Source organism: Notamacropus eugenii, chromosome 1 (assembly GCF_028372415.1).
Source record: "Notamacropus eugenii isolate mMacEug1 chromosome 1, mMacEug1.pri_v2, whole genome shotgun sequence".
NCBI classification, from domain to species: Eukaryota; Metazoa; Chordata; class Mammalia; order Diprotodontia; family Macropodidae; genus Notamacropus; species Notamacropus eugenii.
The window spans coordinates 47055261-47076902 of record NC_092872.1 but is presented as its reverse complement, the minus strand read 5'-3'; the positions used below and the strand labels follow the sequence as shown (position 1 = coordinate 47076902).

The 21642-nt window shown below is 40.8% G+C and overlaps 1 protein-coding gene across 6 annotated transcripts in view; it reads left to right on the top strand.

The window, feature by feature from the left end:
- Positions 1-21642, top strand: part of ZG16 (zymogen granule protein 16) — a 55420-nt gene that overhangs the window by 13465 nt on the left and 20313 nt on the right. The window contains exons 2-3 of one of the 6 annotated variants that reach the window (XR_011964901.1): positions 17374-17530; positions 18280-18531. Coding sequence is in view for 4 of the 6 variants with exons in the window: in XM_072599315.1 (XP_072455416.1) it covers positions 18360-18394 (35 nt within the window). In the remaining 2 variants the exon portion in view is untranslated. Of the gene's footprint in view, positions 1-17373; positions 17531-18274; positions 18532-21642 lie in introns of those variants that run through there. The other 5 variants (XR_011964895.1, XM_072599315.1, XM_072599323.1 and 2 more) reach the window with 5 other exon arrangements.

Sequence of the window (21642 nt, the reverse complement as noted above, 5' to 3'; positions counted from 1 at the left end):
AACCTCCTTTTCCATTTGGCTAATTCTGCTTTTGAAAGCATTCTTCTCCTCATTGGCTTTTTGAACCTCTTTTGCCAATTGAGTTAGGCTAGTTTTCAAGGTGTTAATTTCTTCAACATTTTTTTGGTTCTCCTTTAGCAGGGAGCTGATCTGCTTTTCATGCTTTTCTTTCATCCCTCTCATTTCTCTTCCCAGTTTTTCCTCCACCTCTCTAACTTGATTTTCAAAATTCTTTTTGAGCTCTTCCATGTCCTGAGCCCATTGGGTGGTCTGGGACACAGAAGCCTTGATTTCTGTGTCTTTGCCTGGTGGTAAGCATTGTTCTTCCTCATCAGAAAGGAAGGGAGGAAATGTCTGTTCTCCAAGAAAGTATCCTTCAATAGTTTTATGTCTTTTGCCTTTTCTGGGCATTCTCCCCAGCCAGTGACTTGACCTCTGAATATTCTCCTCACGCCCACCTCGCCTCCTGGTCCTCCCAGCCAACTTTTGGGGACTGAGATTCAAATGCTGCTTCCCGCCTTAGGGCTTTTGGCGGGGGCAAGGCTGCTATTCAGTGTGAGAATTAAGTTCAGGTGGTCAGGTGGGGCAGGGCCGCCCCTCAGGCTCAGTTCCCTCAGGGGGTTTATGCACAGACCTTCCACAATGGATCCAGGCTCCCGCCGCTTGGGGAGCCCCTGTCTGCAGCCGCCTCTCAGCTTCTATCTCCCTGGGGGGCCCGAGCCATGGGGGCACCCCACTCTCCTCTCGACCCGCCAAAGAGACTCTCTCACTGACCCCCGTCACCTGTGGGTGGAGGGGCTTGTGCAGCCGCTGGAGATCCCGTCCCTGAAGCCTGCTCAGATCTGTACCTCTCGGAGCCGCGGCCGCCGCAGGTCCGGGCTGGGCTCCGCGTCTGCAGCGCGACGGACCCTCCGCAAGAGGTTTGCAGGTCCCTCTGTGGGTGGAGGGACCCGCGTGGCCGCTGGAGATCCCGTCCCCGTAGCCCGCTTGGATCTTTTCCTCACGGTGTCGAGACCGCTGCAGGGCCGCCCTCAGCTCCCAGTCCCGGCGCCCAGTCCGCAGCGCGAAGGACCCCCCGCGAGAGGTTTGCAGGTCTCTCCGGAACAGAGATCTCCCTTGCTCCAACACTCCGTGGCCTCTGGGTGCAGAATTCACCGTGAGTTGGTCCCCTCTAGCCGTTCTGTGGGTTGTGGGTTCGGAGCTATGTGTATGTGCGTCTTTCTACTCCGCCATCTTGGCTCCGCCCCCCCAGGCTCTTTTTTTCATCATGGCTTTCTGGTAGGCCAATAATTCTTAAATTTTCTTTCCTGGATCCATTTTCCAGGTCAGTTGTTTTTCCAATTACATTTTCTTCTATCTTTTCTTTCTTTAGATTTTGTTTGACTTATTCTTGATGTCTTATAGAGTCATTAGCTTCTACTTGCCTAATTCTAATTTTTATCAAATTGTTTTCTTCAGGTAACTTTTGCATCTCCTTTTTCATCTGTCCAGTTATTCCTTTTAAGGAATTATTTTCTCCGGTAAGTTTTTGTACTTCCTTTTTCATTTGTTCAATTGTCCTTTTTAAAGAGCTGTTCTCTTCAGTGAATACTTTTTTCATACTTTTAAAATCATTGGCCAGTTTTTTTTTTCTATTTTCTTCTTCAGCTCTTCCAAGAGTGCTGTTTGTGCATGTGAGCAGTTCATAGTCCCTTCTGAAGATTCAGATGAGAGTACAGTCTTAATACTGACCTCTTTGGTATTCGTGTTTTGGTCCTTGTTCCCATAGAAAGATTCTATGGTCTTTTCCTTCCTGCTTTGCTTCTTACTCATGATGATGACACTTTGTGTATTTTGTTTTTTATCTCTTTGGGATACAGACCTATTGTTGCTACTTCTGGGTCAAAGAATATGCACAGTTTTATAAACCTTGAGGCATAGTTCCAAATTAAGTAATGATTGAATCAGTTCATGATTCCACCTATAGTGCATTAATGTCACAATGTTCCTAAATCCCATCCAACCTTTGTCATTTTCCTTTTCTGTCATATTAGCCAATCTGATAGGTGAAGGGTACTTACAGTTGTTTTAATTTGCATTTCTCTGATCAATAGTGAGTTAGAGCATTTTTCATATGTTTATACATAGCTTTGATTTTTTTATCTGAAAACTGCCTGTTCATATTCTTTGCCTATTTTTAAACTGGGAAATGACTCTTATTTTCATAAATTTTATTCAGCTCTCTATATGTTTGAGAATATATCAAAGAAACTTTGACAGAGAAACTTATACTTTTTTCACAATTATAATTACTAACTGTATTTCTCTGTATCCTATTTTTCTATTTATCCTACTCTCTCCTTTCACCCTGTTCATCCTCAAAAGTGTTTTGCTTCTGACTACCACCACCCCCAACACATCTTCCTGTCTATCAGCAACAACCCGTCCCCCCAATCTTATTATGCCTGTCCTCTCCTACTTTCCTATACGGTAAAATAGATTTCTATACCCAGCTGAGTGTGTATGTTATTCCTTCTGTGAGCAAAATTTGATGAGAGTAAGGTTTAAGTGCTTCTCCCCACTCCCATGCCTCTGCCATCTTTCCCTTCACTATAAAAACTCTTTCTCATCTCTTTTATGTGAGATGATTTACCCCATTCTACCTCTCCCTTTCCCCTTCTCCCACTGTATTCCTCTTTCTCACATCTTAATTTAATTTAATTTTTTGATAATCATCCCATCATATCCAACTCATACTTATGCCCTCTGTCTGTGTATATTCCTAACAGCCCTAAAAGTAAGAAAGTTCTTAGGAGTTACAAGTATCATCTTCCCATGTAAGAATGAAAACAGTTTAACTTCATTAAACCCTTCATAATTTCTCTTTTCTGTTTCCCTTCTTTTGAGTCTCTTGATTCTTGTATTTGAAAATCAGATTTCCTATTCAGCTCTGGTCTTTTCAACAGGAATGCTTGAAAGTCCTCTATTTCAGTGAATATCCATTTATCTCCCTGAAGGCTTATACTCACAGGTTTGTTTAATGTGTGATTCTTGATTGTAATCCTAGCTCCTTTGCCCTCTGGAATATCATATCCTATGCCTTCCAATCCTTTAATGTAGAAGCTGCTAAATCTTATGTAATCCTGTTGCTCTATAATACTTCAATTGTTTCTTTATGGCTGCTTGCAATATTTTCTCATTCACCTGAGACCCCTGAAATTTCGCCATAATATTCCTGGGAGTTTTCTTTTGGGGATCTTTTTTAGGAGAAGATCAGCGTAGAATTTTCAGTTTCTATGTTGATTACCTTTTTCATAATTTTCTTGCATCACTGTCATTTTGCCCCCAATTTTTCCCATACCACTTTCTGAGTTCTGTCAGGAATTCTTCTCAGGCCTGAGACAATGTGAATACGTTATCCTTTGAGACTTTAGATGTAGCAGTGTTGACTTTGTTGTCTTCTTCTGAGTTTGTGTTTTGATCATCCCCATCACCATAGTAGCTTTCTATGGATCTTTTTTTGTTCTTTGCTCATTTTTCTAGACTATTTCTTGACTCTGAACTTTATATTAAAGTTGGGCCCTATGTGGAGAGCACACTGTCCCAAGCATCAGGATTTTTGTGCAGCTGTTTTCAGAGCTAATTCTGGCTGTCTATCAGCTTCTAGATCTTCCAAGAAGAAGTGGGTTTATAACTCTCCTGGCCTGTGCTCTGGTCTGTGACTGATCACAAGCATTCTTTTTTGTCCTTGAACTGTGACCAGCATCCCCACTCCCCTACAGCTACAAGCTTTGATATTCTACTTCTCCTCACCCCAGGCCTACAACCCACATCTGAGTAAGGGCAATGCAACAAGAGTCCTGCCCCCAGGACCAGCAAAGGGACTCCTGTAATCTCCTTCTGACCAGTTGCCTAACCCTTCATCTGTGGCCTGAGAGCTCTGGAAGACATCTCCCACCATCAGTTGCCCCCAAGGCCTGCTGCTGGTTTGCTGCATGGCCTATACTGGACTTTACTCCACTTTCACCATGGTACAACACACCTGACTAAGTTGTCTTGGGCTGGAAAATTGTTTTACCCATCTTGTTATGGCTTCTGTTGGTCTGTAATTTGTTTTGAGGCATTATATAATAAAGTTGCTTGGAGGGGAAATTGGGAGAGTTCAGGTGAGGCCCTGCCTTTTCTCTGCAATCCAAAATGGGATCCAGATCCCAAAATGGGATCCAAAAGGGATAAGAACTTCCTGCCAACTCTAATGTTGTCCAGGTGGAGAAGACATCTTGAAGTCCAACAATGGCTGAATGACTGATGACACTCAGACACCTGGGTACCCTTACTTCTCTACTGTCTCCATTAAATGATTCAATCCTTGTGATGAATGTGCTAAATTTCCCCAGACATAGAAAGAACCTAGCCACCTGATACAGACTCTAAAAACAGATAAGCAAAGAATAGGAGCCCTGTTTGTTTCTTGTTGTTTTAATTTAAATTTGTATATTCCCTTTTCCTTTGTAAAAAGCTGAAAAAACACATTTTTGTGGTCCCAAATGTGTAAAGACCAGGGTCTAAAGAGAAGGGAGAAATAAATGTCAGACCAGGGTACTCAGTCACAGTGGCAGTAGCAAGGGAGTATGTCAGCAAGAATCCAAAACAGCAAATCTCTTAAGCTAGGGGCCCAAGAGAGGGATAGAGGCCCAGAATGTCCAGGATTAACAGTAACTCACATTTATATTCTGCTTTAAGGCCTACAAAGGGCCTTATGTATAAAGTGTTCCAAAAGTCTAAAGCTATAAAGACAAATATGAAATGGTCCTTGCCTGCCCTTAAGGACCTTCCATAATGCCTATGACCAAAACACGTCCTCATGGGAAGACATGTAAGGGTGAACTTGGTTCCTCTGAATGAACTTCATTGGAGCACAGGATTTCAGTTATGGACAACTGCTGGCTACCACTGGCATTTTCTGAATAAGATACATCTGTATCTGAACAGTCGTGGACCCATAACTTTTTGACTCATACGTGAAATGAAGTGAGGAAGAGAGATTTTTTTCCCAATGCAACTGGGCAAATCTTCAAAAAAAGGAGAATAAAGAAATGGTGAAAAGACTACGTGTATGTTGTAAAGAGACTGCCTGAGATGGAATATGGCATGAATGGTGAAAGAAGGAGGAAAAGAGACATGAGAGGCAAAGTGCAGCAGAGCGTGCCTTTGAAGAGGAAGAGCCATTGGGTCATAGAGTTCTCAACCGTGGCCATTAGAGGGCACTGTTGGCCTAGCATAGCTTCCAATAACCCTTCACTGAGTAGTTAAGGTCAGTCAGTCAGTCAACAAGCAATTTATTAAACACCTACATGTCCCAGGCATTTGCTAAGTTCTAAGGATACAAAGAAAGGCAGAAACACAGCCCCTGTCTTAAGGAGGAGACAACATTTAAACAAAATTGCATATATAGGATTCATACAGTGTGAATGGAAGGTCATTTCAGAGGAAAATCATCAGCAATAGCAATGGGGGGACAGAAGATGTGAAGAACATTTTTCCTAGTCTCTGGAAGAGATAAAAAGTTTAGACAAGACATTTTTCCTTCCTCCAAGGAACTTACATTCTAGAAACCATATGGGTCACCATCTAATACATATCACATCATACATGAATGAGAGATTTGCAAAACATCATACTTCATGTTATATGATGTCTGAAGAACACAGTCATTACAGAGAAGCTTGAGGAAAAATTCAGAGGAAGGAGTGATTTGAGTTGAGCATTCAACAATGACCTGAGACCAAAGAGAAGCTAAATTCTAAAAGCACATGTGTCAATCATCCCAGTGAGGAAGAAAAGTCTGGAAGTGGTGGGAATGCACCTGTAACTCATCCACCAACTTTGATCTCCAGCAGGCATGTTAGAGAAGCAAAAAGCCGTGATGAAGGATAAATACAAAAGACTAGCACGATCGTGGAAGAATCCTGGGGTCAAAAGCTCAGGATGAACTGAGACTGGAAATGAATAAAGACAACAAAATGTGGTTCAAGTTCAAGCTGTTGGAGTCAATCCAGCAAGCATTTATTTAGCACCTATTGTTATGTGCTGGAGACACTACCAGGTGCTGCTGACACAAAGACAAAGATGAAAACATCCCCTGTCCTCAGGGAGCTTACATGCTACTGGAGGGGAAAACATGTCCAAGGATAAGTAAATATAAAATACATTTAAAGTAAAATCAAGATAGTAACTGCAAGTCAGGAAGGGGGAGAGGGGAATATCACCTGGGAGGATCAGGAGAGGTCTTACAGAAGGTGGTGCTTGGCTGCTTGATCCTGGAGGTAGAGGTGAAGGTGAAAAGAGAGAGAGAAGGGTGGTTGTTGGTTTTTGAGGGTTTTTTTAAACAGCATTAGGGGGAAAAATAAGATTTTTAGAAAGAAATGGGCTTGATAATGGCAGTAGTTAGCGTTTATGAAGTGCTTTAAAGTCTGGAAAGTGTTTTATAAATACAGCAATCCCAGAAAGGAAGTACTATTATTATCCCTGTTTTGCAGATGAGGAAACTGAGGCAAGACCAAGGTTAAGTGACTTGCCCAGGGTCACACAGCTACTAAGTGTCTGTGGCAGGACTTAAACTCAGGTGTTTCTGAGTCCAGCTCTGTCTGCACTGTGCCATCTAACTCAGGTCTGGGCCTTCTTTTCTCTGTACCTTTCTCACTTGGTGACTTCATCAGCTTCCATGGGTTCAAATCTCATCTTCCATGCAAATAACTTTCAGACCTTTATATATCTTACCCTAATCTCTTTCCTAAACATTAATCTCACATCATCAGATGCCAATCTGGCATTTTGAACTATACGTCCCATAAGCATCTCAAACTCCACATGTCCAAAATATGACCTTTCCTATGAGAGAAGTGATTATTTTTTTATGTTAATAACCAATTATTAAATTAGGATTGAAGTTTTTTCCTTTCTGTTTCCTCGTTCAGAGACCAGTTTGTCTAAATGACTTAGCTAATAGAAGAGATTGCCCAGATCCTCTAGGTACATACTCTTTGATTTTGGGTGGGACCCCACCCAACTAGAAGACCTAACAAACAGAATCTAATCTAGGTGAATTCTTGCCCTTAGGAAATAAATGTATGCCCTTGCAGAGGTGATAGAATACTAAACAGATGCCAAAGTAGATTTTGTTGTTGTTCAGTCATTTCAGTCATATCCTTCTCTTCATGACTCCATTTGGGGTTTTCTTTTCCAAGACACTGAAGTGGTTTGCCACTTCCTTCTCCAGCTCCTTTTACAGATGAGGAAACTGAGGCAAACAGGGTCAAGTGACTTTGTGAGGGTCACAGAGCAAGTATCTCAGGCCAGATTTGAATTCAGAAAGATGAATCTTCCTGATTCCAGGTCCAGCATTCTATCAATCACCAAGTAGCTACCAAGTAGGTATAGATATAGAGGTATGGAGATAGAATGCATGGAGGATAGCCAGTGCATAGTGAAGGAAGGAAGGAAGGAAGGAAGGAAGGAAGGAAGGAAGGAAGGAAGGAAGGAAGGAAGGAAGGAAGGAAAAAGTACTTAGCAGGTGCTTACTATGTGTCAAGCACTCTGCTATGCTTAGATTACACCCCCCCCCCCCCAAAAAAAAAGACAATCTCTTCTCTCAGGGAGCTCACACATTCTAATTGGAGAGTATGATAAATAAGAACTCAGCTACAATGTGGATGTGATGGGATACAGACTCTGGGAACCTCCTTGAACTCTCCTTGAATCTTCCCACTGAATCTAACTTTTTATACCTTAACCTAGCCTGATCTTCCTTTGTCTGTTATCTCTGGATTGCCTCTAGCAGTTTCCCACCCTTGATCACCTCAGAGTCCCACTCTTGATTCTGACCTGTAGTCAGGCCAGTGCCATTAAGATCTTCCTTGGACTCCTCCTCAAGACCCTCCCTAAACCCCTCCTCCCATCACTCCGGACTACTAGACCACCCTTAGATCCCTCCCACAGTCTTTCTGTGAATAAGATGCTTCTTCTCTCCATGAAGGTGCTCAGATTCTATCTAGCTTAGATTCAATCTAGCTCAGATTCTATCTAGCCTGCTTGTCAAAACAAATGTCAGAAATGGTGAGGCTTCTTAAGAGTCAACCCAACATGGTGGATCATTAATAAACTTTGTTATTCTTTGGCTGAAAGAAGGCTTGGGTGGAATTCATTTCCCCAGGACCCACGGTGTTGGTATTATGGGGTCCCAAGCACCTCAAACTTCAACATATGGTTCCCTCACCTCAACAGATGGAAAGGCCCAGGAGCCCAAGGGTTCAACATGAAAACACATGGCAAGGCCCAGTAGCCCTTAAAGTCCTTCAACAGGTGAGATGGAGGGTCTGGAAGGCCATGTCATGTCACAGAGATGGGTGATGAGGCTCCAGTGAACAACACCTGGTAGGCCACTGTGGCTGGATCACAGAATATGTGACATGTATGTAGCACAGGGGCTCAGAAAGAGTAGGCATTGGTTGGTTGAATGATTGATGATCAATATTAAGTTTATAATTATTTTTTAAAAATACAGGGATAGGAATTGCATGGGTAAAAACAAGGAAAATATTCTAGACAAAAGAAATGGAGTAAACAAAGGTTTAGAGTCAGAAATAATTGTGGTCTATTCAGAGGAGAGTGAGAAGAGCAATTTAATCAGGACACAGAGGATACCGTAGAGAATAGAGGGGAGGAAAGGTCATTATAATGCAGGTTTGATATCATGGAAGACCTTGAATGCCAAGCTGAGAAGTTTGTACTTTTTCCTGTAGTTTAAAAAAGGAGTCCGTTACTAATGAAGGTTCTAGTAGGAGTGGATAGGGAGAAGGGGTGGATATTGGGAAATGACATCAATGGATTTTTTTTTTAAGTATCAACATTTTTAAAAAAGAAAGGGGAAGTTACTGAATGTGAATAACAGGGCCTAACAAGCTCAAAACTATGTACCAGTAAGAGTCATCTGTGTCCAGTGAACTGGAGAGACTGGAGGCAGGACCAAATAGGAAACTCTTGTAATAGTTGAGGTAAAGTGTAATGAGGGTCAGAAAGAGGGACAGTGGTGGGAAGGAAGAGACAACAGCATTTGGGAATCAGGCCTGACAATCTATTCATTCTGTTTTTATGTTCTCAAGAATGACCTGGACATCTCATGCTGCTGTGCTCCCCTTGCTCCTCTAGATCATCAACCCACTGGTCCCATTGTCATCCTCTCCTACCTGGAATCTTCTCTCATCATACCTTGCTTCTCTTCCATTCACACCACATACATTTCTTCCTTCATTGGTTCCTTCTTCCTTTCATGTCCCTCCTAGTTCCCCCCCCACCCCCATTTCTTCCTTAAGCCTTCTTGATCTAATCTAAACAGGAAAGGGCTATGGCCCTCTCCCTCTCTCTTTTACATCCTATTGTACTCTGCATGTATTGTCAATATTGACTTTTCCCTGGTGATCTCATAAATGTGTCCACCCATCTTAGTATTTATTATTCCTAGAATATGAACTCTGGGAGGGCAGGGTCCTTTATTTAAATCTGGCTACACCTCCCACCAACCTCCTACCCATAGGTAATGAAACTTCAGGAGTCATTTAATCCAACCCTTCCTTTTATAGAAGAGAAATCTGAGGCCTAAAGACATCCATCTGGATGACCCTAGCTGACTGCTTCCTTCTCATTTTCCTTTACCAGTCTGACCATTTCTTTTCTATCCCATTGGTTGCTTCATCTTCTATTTCCTGCTTCCTCACACCAAAACATAAGGATCCCCCCTCCAAGGCTGTCTTGAACCCTCTTCTCTTCTCTCTACTGTCCCTCCCTTGGTGATCTCATCAGCATCATCTCTATGCAAACATCTCCCAGATCTACACATCCAGTCCTAATATCTTTCCTGAGCTCCAGTCATTTCCCCCACCCTCCATCACCAATGTCTCCTGCTGAACATTTCCATCTGGATGTCCTCTAGGAAGAGAAGGATTTATAAGTGAATACTACTCAACATTTAAAGAGCAATTGATTCTAATGCTACATAAACCGAAAAAATAAATAAAGGAGTTCTGCCAAATTCCCTCTTGACACAAATATGGTCCTGACATCTAAACAAGGAAAAGTCAAAACAGAAAGAAAATTATAGACAAATTTCCCTGCAAAAATGTTAAAACACAAGCAAGGAGATAGCAGCAAATATCATACACTCTGACAAAGCTGAACTTATACCAGGAATGCAACAGTGGTTCAACATTAGGAAAACTATAAGCATAAATGACCAAGTTAATAACAAAACAATAAAAATCATATGATTATTGTTCAACAGTTACAGAAAAGGCTATTGACAAAGTACAACACCTATTCCGGTTTTTACACTAAAAAGTGTAAAAATAGATGGAAACTTTACTTAAAATGAGAAGTAATAGCTATCTAAAACCACTTGGCTATTCTGTTAGCACCCCAAATGGTCCATAACAGAACTCATTCTCTTTCCCCCTAAGAATTCCTTTCCTCTCAGCCATATTAATCAAGATTGTTTTAAACTGTTTAAAATGACAAGACAGTAAAAGGTTGGAATATTGCTGTGGTATAGGAAACAATGAATATAGGGAAAGACTTGGACCTATGAAGGAAGACATCCAACCTCAGAGAAACAGGACAAGCAAGTATAGTATGGTTTTTACGTAGATGTATATGAATCTATATATCCATATATGAATATGATTATAGCTATCTAAGTATATGTATGTGTATGTAAGTATATGTATATATGTGTATATATATGTATGTATATACACACACACACATACAAAAATATATACAAATATATCAGCACTTAATTGTAGCCTTCTTGGGAGAGGAGGGAGGGAAGGGAGAAAAAAAAGAAAAGTAAAAAGTGCACAGTGGAGAACAAAAGAAAACTTATAAAGTAGCAAAGAAAAGATGGACAGCTCAAAATATAATGTGTAGTATTTACTACATAGGCTTTCTTAAACTGGAAATTTATTGCTGTCTATTTTGAATCCTCTCTTACATTCTGCTGTGCACATGGCCACATGGCAGTCCTTTTTTTTCTTTTCTTATTTTGTATTTAAGTTTATGATGTTTCTTTTCTTATTGTGTATTTAACTTTTAAGTATTTAAGTTTAAAATAAATTAAGAAAAAAGAAGAATGCCCTGTCTCCTAACTTCCATATTTCTGTCAAGGAAACCAGTCATCCTGGTTCTCAACCTCTGAATAATCCCTGACTCTTCCCATTTCTTCAACTTCCCATAATCAAGCTATTGCCAGATCTTACTGAGTATACCTCCACATGTCTCAATCTGTTCCCATCTTTCCATTTACACAGGAACCACCCTAGTTTAGGCCCTTGTGACCTTTTGCCTTTACCATTATACTATCTTTCTAATTGCCTTCCCTGCCTCCAAATTTCTCCCCTCCAGTGAATCCCACACACAGTGCAGGAAATAATCTTTTTCAGATCTGACCTTCTCTTAAGGGCTAAAGGGAAGGAAGGCTTCCAGCATATTGGGTAGTCTCCTTGTGGTAAGCTTTGGAGAGAATTCAGATGAGAGTCACACAAGAGAAGTATTTGAGTTATTAAGGTAAGGTCTACCATGGTAACTCTTCTGCTCAGAAACCTTCATCAGCTTTTATCCCTGTAGGATAAAACACATACTCCTCATTCTGAGCTGAAGGGTCTCCCATAATCTGACTTCAGCCTGTCTAGAACACCCTATTCCAGCTTTATTTTTCATTTTTTAGCTTTGAATCTGGCCTCACTCACTTAGCAGCCATGTGGCCCTGGGTAAGCCCTTATTTGAGATTTGCTTCAGTTTCTTCAGCTGTTGGATGGGTATAGTACTAGCAGCTGCCTCCCAAGATGATTGTGAGAATCCAGTGAGATAAACTCTTTGTCAAGCACTTAGCACAGGGCCTGGCACAAAGTAGGCACTTCTATTAACATTTGTTTCCTTTCCCTTCTCTTCTTCAAGCCCACAAAATTCCAGCTAAACTGGACTAATATTTGTATTTGTATGCCTGTTGTTGATACAATAGAATTTAAGCCCCTTGAGGAGAGGAATTGTTTCATTTTTGCCTCTGTATCACTAATACCTTGAGCATATATATAAACAAATGTTTATTGAACTGAATAATATACAATAACACATAAGTGCCTAGGGGGAGAGACACTGTTTCTGACTGACAGAGGGGAAATGAGTGAAGGCTGGTGACATTTGAATTGGGCTTCAAAGGTGGGGTCAGAATTCCACAGATAAACAGGTGAAGAGAGGACATTTTAGGCATTGTGGGCAAAGGCTCACAGGGCTTTGTCCCTCAGAGGCAGGAAACCAGGCAGTATGTTTGGGGAACAGAGTCGTAGAGTTTGGGGCACTGGGGGAATAATGCAAAATGAGAGCCCTGAATGCCAGTTTTCTATGTAGGAAATTGAGTCCCAGAGTGAGGAGATGGCTTCTCCAAAGTTCTCATCCTAATGACAACAGACATTTTGCTTGCTTTAGAAAATCCCTGTGAGGTAGATAGTAAAGATATTATTAGCCCTGTTTAACAGAGAAGGAAAGTGAGGCTCAAAAAACTTAAGTGATTTAGCCAGGGTCAAACAATTGGTAAGAGGCAGAGATGGCATTTGAAACCAGGTCTCATGGCTCTCAGTCTGGAGCTCTTTCCACTCTTCCATAGTGCCTCACTTTTTCTTTTTCTTTTCTTTTTTCTTTTTGCACTTATATATGGGTCTTGTATCAGTAACTATGTTTTTCCATACTCATGTGCAATCTCCCTAGTGGGATGGTGAACCAAGGACAGGAACCATTATATCCCTATATCCCCCAGAGGGATAATACCGGATCCTGCCCATAGTAGGTGCTCAATAAATGCTGATGAATACTGATAAAAATAACTCCAATGTGGTTTCTGCATTAGAGGGTAGCGGGAATGAAATACCTAGAGTCCTATTGACCAGTCAAGAGTATGTTCTCCACTCATGTGGCCTGCTGTCACTCCCTGAATTTAAGGGATGGCAGAGTTCCCCTTCTGGCCTCCATGCTTTCCCTTTTATACCAAAATAACTCAACAATCACATAGCACCCAACCTACTATTTAGAGTTCAGTAAAGTGATTTTCCTCCAATGTGATAGATCTTAAATATTAGTTATCAACAATAGGTACACAGTATTGTCTCAGTGTACCTCTTTGTCTGACTTAGAAGACTAAGGTAAGGGATTTCACAGAATTTCAGAACATTAGACTTATAAAAGACAATAGAGACAATCAGGTCCAATCTTTTTCTTTTACAGAGCTGACAACTGAGGCCTGGAGAAGGGATGTGATTTGTGCAGATTCCACTGAGTTAGCAGTAGTGACAAGTGAGGTCTCCTGGATCCTGGTCTGGGGTTCCTTTACATTATACCATGATGACTACAGTTGGGAGTCTCTCTACTTAGTTCCCTAGGCTGGGTCTTTTTTTATTAAGATTTTTTTCATGATGCTAAAAAAAAAAAAAAAAGAAGAAGCCATGGGGAGCCAAGATGGTGGAGGAGCTCTAGCTCTAGCTCTTCCCATACAGCCCATAAAATACTTGTAAAAAATTACATTAAACAAATTCCAGAGCAGCAGAAGTCACACAACGACGTAGAGAAAGATATTTCCAGTCCAAGGCAGCATGCAAGGCCAACAAGAAAGGTCTATCACACCAGGCATGGGGCAGAGCATAGCCCACAGAGCCCATCCCAGCCTTGACAATATGGCACTGGCAGGAACAGGATAGGAGCAGGCCTGGGGGTGGAATCCCCCACAGCAGCTGTGGTTCCCAGATTGCTCAATCCACAAACACCAAAGACATCTTCAAAGGTCAGTAAGAGGACTTTTTCACCTGGGTGAGAAGGGAATAGGGTCCTCCCCTTGCCCAGGCCCCAGGCGGAGGCAGCAGCAGCATCCATTTTTGGAACTCTTAGTCTAAAGACCTTGGGGGGATTGATCTGATGATCTTGGTCTCAGCCCTGCGTGGCCCCTGGGGTGAGGTAGAGTGCTGGCATGATGGAGCTGGAAAGGGAATTCTACTTACAGATCCTGGGCAGAAAAGCTTTGGTAGCTCCCAGACCAGAGTGCAGGCCAGGAGAGGAGTAAACTTCTCTCCCTTGATTGTCCCACCTTGGAGGAACTGAGAACTTATAGATCCCCAGAGTATACCCTACTTTTGACAAAGGACTCAAAAGTCAAGTAACTGGGAAAATGCCCCAAAAAGGGGAAAAAATAAGACTATAAAAGGTTACTTTCTTGAAGAACAGGTATTTTCTTCCATCTTTTCAGATGAGGAAGAACAAAGCATAACATTAGCGGAAGTCAAGGCTTCTGCATCCAAAATCTCCAAAATAAATATGCAATGGTCTCAGGCCATGGAAGAGCTCAAAAAGGATTTTGAAAATCAAGTAAGAGAGGTGGAAGAAAAATTGGGACAAGAAATGAGAGCAATGCAAGAAATTCATGAAAAGTGAGTTAGTAGTTTGCTAAAGAGACCAAAAAAATGCTGAAGAAAATAACAACTTTAAAAATAGGCTAAATCAATTGGCAAAAGAGGTCCAAAAAGCCAATGAGAAGAAAAATGCTTTAGAAACAGAATTGGCCAAATGGAAAAGAAGGTTCAAAAGATCACTGAAGAAAATAATCTTTTAAAAATTAGAATGGAGCAGATGGAAGCTAATGACTTTATGAGAAACCAAGAAATTATAAAACAAAACCAAAAGAATGAAAAAATAGAAGAAAATGTGAAATATCTCATTGGAAAAACAACTGACCTGAAAAAATAGATCTTGGAGAGACAATTTAAAAATTATGGGACTACCTGAAAGCCATGATCAAAAAAAGAGCCTACACATCATCTTTCATGAAATTATCAAGGAAAACTGCCCTGATATTTTAGAACCAGAGGGCAAAATAAATATTGAAAGAATCCACTGATCACCTCCTGAAAAAGATCCGAAAAGAGAAACTCCTAAGAATATTGTAGCCAAATTCCAGAGTTCCCAGGTCAAGGAGAAAATACTGCAAGCAGCTAGAAAGAAACAATTTGAATATTGTGGAAATACAATCAGGATAACACAAGATCTAGCATCTTCTACATTAAGGGATCGAATGGCATGGAATATGATATTCCATAAGTCAAAGGAACTAGGATTAAAACCAAAAATCACCTACACACACACACACACACACACACAGGGCACAGAGTAAGTTCAATAGGAAGGAGTGACATATAAAAAAATAATATTAAGGTGTGAGAGAGGAATATATTGGGAGTAGAAAGGGAAAAATAGAATGGGGCAAATTATTTCTCATAAAATAGGCAAGAAAAAACTTTTTCAATGGAGGGGGGGAATGGGGAGGTGACAGGGAAAAAGTGAATCTTGCTCTCATCACATTTGGCTTAAGAAGGGAATAACATGCACATTCAATTTGGTATGAAAATCTATCTTACGCTACAGGAACGTAGGGGAGAAGGGGATAAGTGGGATGGGGGGCATGATGGGAGGGCAAATGGGAGGAGGGAGTAATAAGAAGTAATCATTTTAGGGGAGGGACAGGGTCTATAGAAAGAATAGAATAAACAGGGGGCAGGATGTGATGAAGGGAAATATAGTTAGTCTTTCACAACATGACTGTTATGGAAGTCTTTACCAAAACTACACATATAGCCTATATTGAATTGCTTGCCTTCTCCCTAAATGCGCTTCTCAAATAAGACAATATTTGTAAAAAGTGCTTAACACAGTGTCTAGCACTTAGTAGATACTATAAAAAAATGTTGATTTTCACCTTTCCCTGTTGGAGCCAAGGTTGGTCACCATCATTTCACAGCATTCAGTTTCAGCTGTTTTGTTATTTTACATTTACATTTTTGTAGTCATTGTGAACCTAACTGATTTCTATATTCCACACTTTGCATTGATTCATGCAAGTCTTCCCATGCTTCTCTGTATTCATCATATTTATATGGAAAACTTTATAAGGGCTTTTTCCTATTCTCCAGTCCTGTAGTCCTCTCTTCCTAACCACTGTGTGGCTGAGACTCCATATTGGCATGCTTCTGCTCCTCAACTGGGGCAACTAGGTGGTGCACTGGATAGAGAACCAGTGCAGGAGTCAGGAGGACCTGAGCTCAAATGTCACCTCAGACACTTGACACTCACTAGCTGTGTGACCTTGGGCAAGTCACTTAGCCCCAATTACCTCATCCTGGGTCATCTCCAGTTACGCTGATGAAATCAGGCCACTGGATTCAGATGGCTCTGGAGGAGAAGTGCAGCTGGTGACTTGTACAGCCCTCCCTCACTCAAAACAAAGTCAAGTGCAAGTCATGTCATCATTTCTCTGATGGCATGGTCTTCCTCGGCAACAAAGGACAAACACACATACCTTCTCAGTGGGAATGGGTGGGGTAGGAGGAAGAGAGAGAAGTTGCAACTGAAAGTTCAAGGAAAGAATGTTGAGAATTGTTTTTGCATGCAACTGGGAAATAAGAAATACAGGTAATGGGGTATAGAAATCTATCTTGCCCTACAAGAAAAGAGAAAATGGGAATAAGGGAAAGGAGGGCAGATTGGGGGAAGGAGTAATAAGAATATATGGTGTTTTGGGGTGGGGGAGGGAAGAGATGGGGAGAAAATTTGGAAGTCAAAATCTTGTGGAAATGAATGTTGAAAACTAAAAATAAATAAAGGAAAATAAATCAATAAATAAGAATTTTCAAAAACAAAAAAAAGGCCCACAACTTTCTGATCCTGGCATACAAGGCCCTCTGCTTTCATAGGCCAGCTTATGCTTCCAGGCCCATTTCATATTAGTCTCCCTTACATACATATTTTAAAGAAGATGCCCATATCAACCATCTCTTCATTCCTCTCCAGGCTTCACTCCTAACTCTCTGGACTTTCTCAACTATTTCCCCAGTACTGAGTGTCTTCATCTCTCTACCTCACCCTGTCATGCCACTTTTTTCTTTCTGTTTGTATTTGTATTTCTAGAACTTAGTACCATGCCAGGCACACATACATGCTTAATAAATACTTACTGACTTGACATGACTTACATATTCTGTACTCCACCCAAGTAGACACCCAAGTTGCTCCCTGACCCTTCTTCCCATATCTCCTTATTTGACGTGATCCTTCCCCACCTCAGATGGTTGAAATCCTTCTCTTCCTCAAAGGCCAGTTTAGATGCCACCCACCCTTCTTGATTCTCTCACTCTTTGAATATTTCAGGTACTGTGTCTTCTCCTAAGTAACAGTACCTAACCTACAGATTAGGAGACCTAGGGTCTGACAGGGAGCTGGCTATGGAAGCTCAGGTAAATCCCTCTCCTTCAGGCTGCAGTTAATTCATCTATGAAATGAGAGGGATGGACATGGCAGTCTCTAAAATCCTTTCTGGCCCTAAGGACTGGAACAGAAACTGAGTTAGCCATTTGTCTTCGGTCTGTCATGCAGTAACACTGACAAGTATCCACATTTACAAGCTATGAAGGTAAAATTGCTTTTATGTACAGAAGGCAGGGGTTATATGTGCTTGGAAAGAGGCTTATTCACCATAGGTGAGGAGACTAGGAGGTTGGGAAGGAACAGCAAATGGGAGACTGAGTGCAAGGGAAAGGAGGGAAAGAGAATTGTCCATTTCCTATATTTCACACACCTGATGTTCTCACTCTGATGACTTTACAGTTATACTAGCATCCTCTAGCATTTGCCATTCAAGTTCGAGGTGGCACCTCAAGGGACAAACCTCATCACAGGGTGAGCTAGGGATCCATTTGGCTCTACTTGAGGGAGCGCTCTGTGCCACACCCAACCTGACTCCCAGATTCCAGAAGAAAGATGTCTTGATGTTCTTAAAAATGTTCAACTCTCAGTCCTTACAGGTCCTTTCCAGATCCTACCTCTCTTCTTTGAGGGATGGTCTAGGATCCAAAGGTGTGGTCCAGAGCGCTACGTTTATGGGCCCCCAGTATCACATGACCTCACATGACCTTCTGGAGGTCCTTAGCTTCCCTTTCTATCAGTCTTCAATATGGAGGAAGTTCTCTGTGGGAAATTTAGTGGGAGTAGGGTATGTCTAGGGAATAGGTGGGGGCTGGGGAGAAGGGGAAAAGTTGCATGATAATTGTGTATTTGAAAGGAATAGCAAGTTGTCCATAACAGATCTGCAGTTTCAGGTACAATCCCCTTTTTTCTATTCCACTTTGTTATCAAAATGCTTATTTTATTTCTTAAGTTCAGAATAAAAAAGGAAGCAAAACAACAAAAAAAGCAATGAATGTGAAGAATTCTGAGAAGCACGAACTGAGGCAAAGTGAAGGATGCAGCGTCTGGACAACATGCTGATGACAACAGTGTAAGTGGAAAGAAAAATAACCACATGACATTGAAACTTATGTAATTATAATGACCAAACTTGGCCCCAGATAATAAATGAGAAAATTCACTTCTCTTCATGATCAAAAAATGCTATCCACCTCTGGAGAGATGAACTGAGTGCAAAGTGAAGTGTGATTTTTTGCTTCCTTTATTTGTTATGCATTGTTTGTGGTATGACTAACTTGGAAATGTTTTTGCATGATTTCACATGTATAATTGATATTACACTGTCTTTCAGTTGGTGGTGGAGGGGTAGAAGAGAGGGAGAAAATCTGAAACTAATTTTTTTTTAAATGCTAAAAATAGATAAGAAATTAATTTTTTTTAAAAAAGAAAATTCTCTTCTCTCCTTTGTTTGCAGAAGTGGGAGACTATGGGTGTGGAATACTGCATATGCTGTCAGTCTTAACTGATGTATGTTTAGTTCTGCTGTACTTATTTTTTTCTGTTTCTTTTTTATTCTTTGTTAAAAAGAAGGCTTACTGAGTAGGGGAGGGAGGATATATTCAGAAATGAAAGTGATAAAAAAAAATAAAAATATAAATTAAAAATATTTTTAAGATCATAGGGAACAAAAGAATTAACACAATATTGCAAAACAGAAAATATCCCAATATTCAAAAAAGTAAAGAAAACAATTTGTGAATTATAGCTTAGGGAAAATTTGACATTTAATTCTGGAGAAAATTTTAGAACAAATAACTAAAGAGTAGATTAGTAAACATTCTAAAAAGGAAATAGCAATCACAAAATGCCACAAAGAGTGGCTTCTTAAAGAATAGGTCATGCCAGATGAACTTTATTTCCTTTTTTTTTGATGTCACTGTCAAAATCAGGAGATTTCGTAAATATAACTTATTTATATTTTAGCAAAGCATTCGGTAAATTATCCCATGCCATTCTTAAGTTAAAGACAGAGAGACAGGGTCTACGTAGTGATAAAATTAGGTGGATTTAGGATTTGTTAACTGGACTCAAATAGTAGTCATTAAGGATTCGAATATCAATGTGTCAGAAGGTTGCCAATGGAGTGCCCAAAGATCAGTGCTTGGTCGTGGGCTTCTTATCATCTTATCAGTTACTTAGAGGTATAGATGATATGTTTATCAAATTTGCAGATGACAGCTGCTGGGAAGGACAGCTATAACATCCTGGATGATAATCAGGATCCAACAAGAATTTATCTTGACAAAGCTAGAGCTTTGGACTGAATGTAAACAGATGAAATTCACGGGGATAAATGTCTTAAACTTGAGTTTAAAAAATCAACTTCAAAAGCACAAGATGGAGAAAGCACAGTTGAACAGCAAATCATCTGAAAAAGATCTGGAGGTTTTGGTACACTACAAGCTCAGTATGAAATAGTGGAAGGTGAGAGAAAAACGCTGATGTTCTTGTACTACATGGAAAGTCACAGCTCCCAGAAATAAGGAGGTGATGGTTCATCTGTGTTCTGCCTTGGTCACACCATAACTGAAACTTTGTATTTTGTTCTGGGGGTAACCTCTTAGGAAGGAAATTTATTAAAATGGAGAACATCTGAAGCAGATCAAATCTGTTAGTGAAGGGCCCTGGATCTGTCATCTGTTGAAGGGGCTGAAGAAGGGAAATCTCAGAAAGGATATCATAGTCTATCATATGGAGGAGGGATCAGACTTGGTTTTTTTTACTCCAGACGGCAGATCCAGGAGAAAGAAGGTGGAAGTGGGAGAGGCAGATTTAGGTTTGGTGAAAGGGAAAACTTTCTAACAATTAATCAACATTACCCAAAGGGCAATGGGTCACTTCAGTAAGTGGTGAGTGGATTTTTGTCCATTGGAAGGGGGAAGCTATAGTGGAGATTCATTCAGGGTAGAGAAGGATTGCACTGCATGTCCACTGGAGTCCCTTCCAGTTCTGAAATTCTATAATTCCGTGACCTCAAGCACAGTAGACATTCTTAGTCTGATCTCCATCAGAATGTACTGCACCAATACAGCAATGTTCGATATCAGCAGTTATGAGGCTACAGCATGCTGTAGTGACATGTTATTCACCAATGGTACAGTACACACCAAGTATCACTACACACCACATTGATTCTTTACACACCTGTGGGAGGAAGACGTATGGTGCAACAACAACTCACCTGGTCAGGAAGGATTTCAGTGAGAAAAAAATCCAAATGCAACTTCTAACAATCAGTTACTTCCCAGAGAAGAGAAACCGACAGATACATACAGATGCAGATGTTGATACTGATATAGATGATATAGATATATGGTCTCTGCAACTTCGGTCTAACCCAACGATCAAATCTAAAAAATTAAAATTGATCCCAGACAAAGCTATCACATACATGTAATCAGTTCTTTAAGGGTCTGTGCGTAAGCTCTCCCTTTTTTTTTTTTTTTTTACCAGTTACTCCCTGAGATTCTACTCAGGGCCTAGATTCAGGAATCTGTATATTAGCCTAACCCTCCCCCCTGAAACTTCCTTGTCTTATATACATCCTTAAAATATTTAGATATCATATTATAGAAAAGCAAACATTTTACTTAGATTAGATAGGAAAACAATTTTTTTTAAGCATTAGGTACAGGTAACGTAAACCACAGAAAACATAACCACCTCCCAAGGTCAAAGTTCTTCTTATCTCATCCTCACTGTGGCATTCAAATGACTGGGTTTCTGAGAGTCCAGAGTCTTCTGATCCAGAGTGCCATAGCCTCAGAACAACTCTAAATTACAGGAAACGAAGCAGGTGGGGGAGTAGGTCTTGCCCATCACTGGGAGGCTCATAGGCATCTTCACAGCCTGCCAGAACATCCCCCCTTTCTTTATATAAGAGATCTGTCCAGGAGTCTGCAAGAGCACCAACCACATTGTCTGCAACACAGGCATCAGCAGAAATGATGGATCTGGATCAACAGCAACATGCAACATCCAATCTTAGCAGCAGAGAAGAAAAACTCTCAACGTCTCCAAACCCCTCCTCAGCCCGAGCCTGGTAGCACATGTTGCGCCTGGCCTGCTCCACCCATTCTCCTCTCACCCTTTTTTCTTCAGTGTTACTTTGGAAAACCCCTAGCCATACCTGCTACCAATCACAGTCTGCATTGGCTTTTCATCATTACTGGCTAAGTTCCTGATAAATGGCTTCCCAACCTTTTCAATACAACTCAGTTTTCATGCCAAAAAAAAAAAAAAAGTCATTTACCTCCACATGATAGCAGTTATACTAAT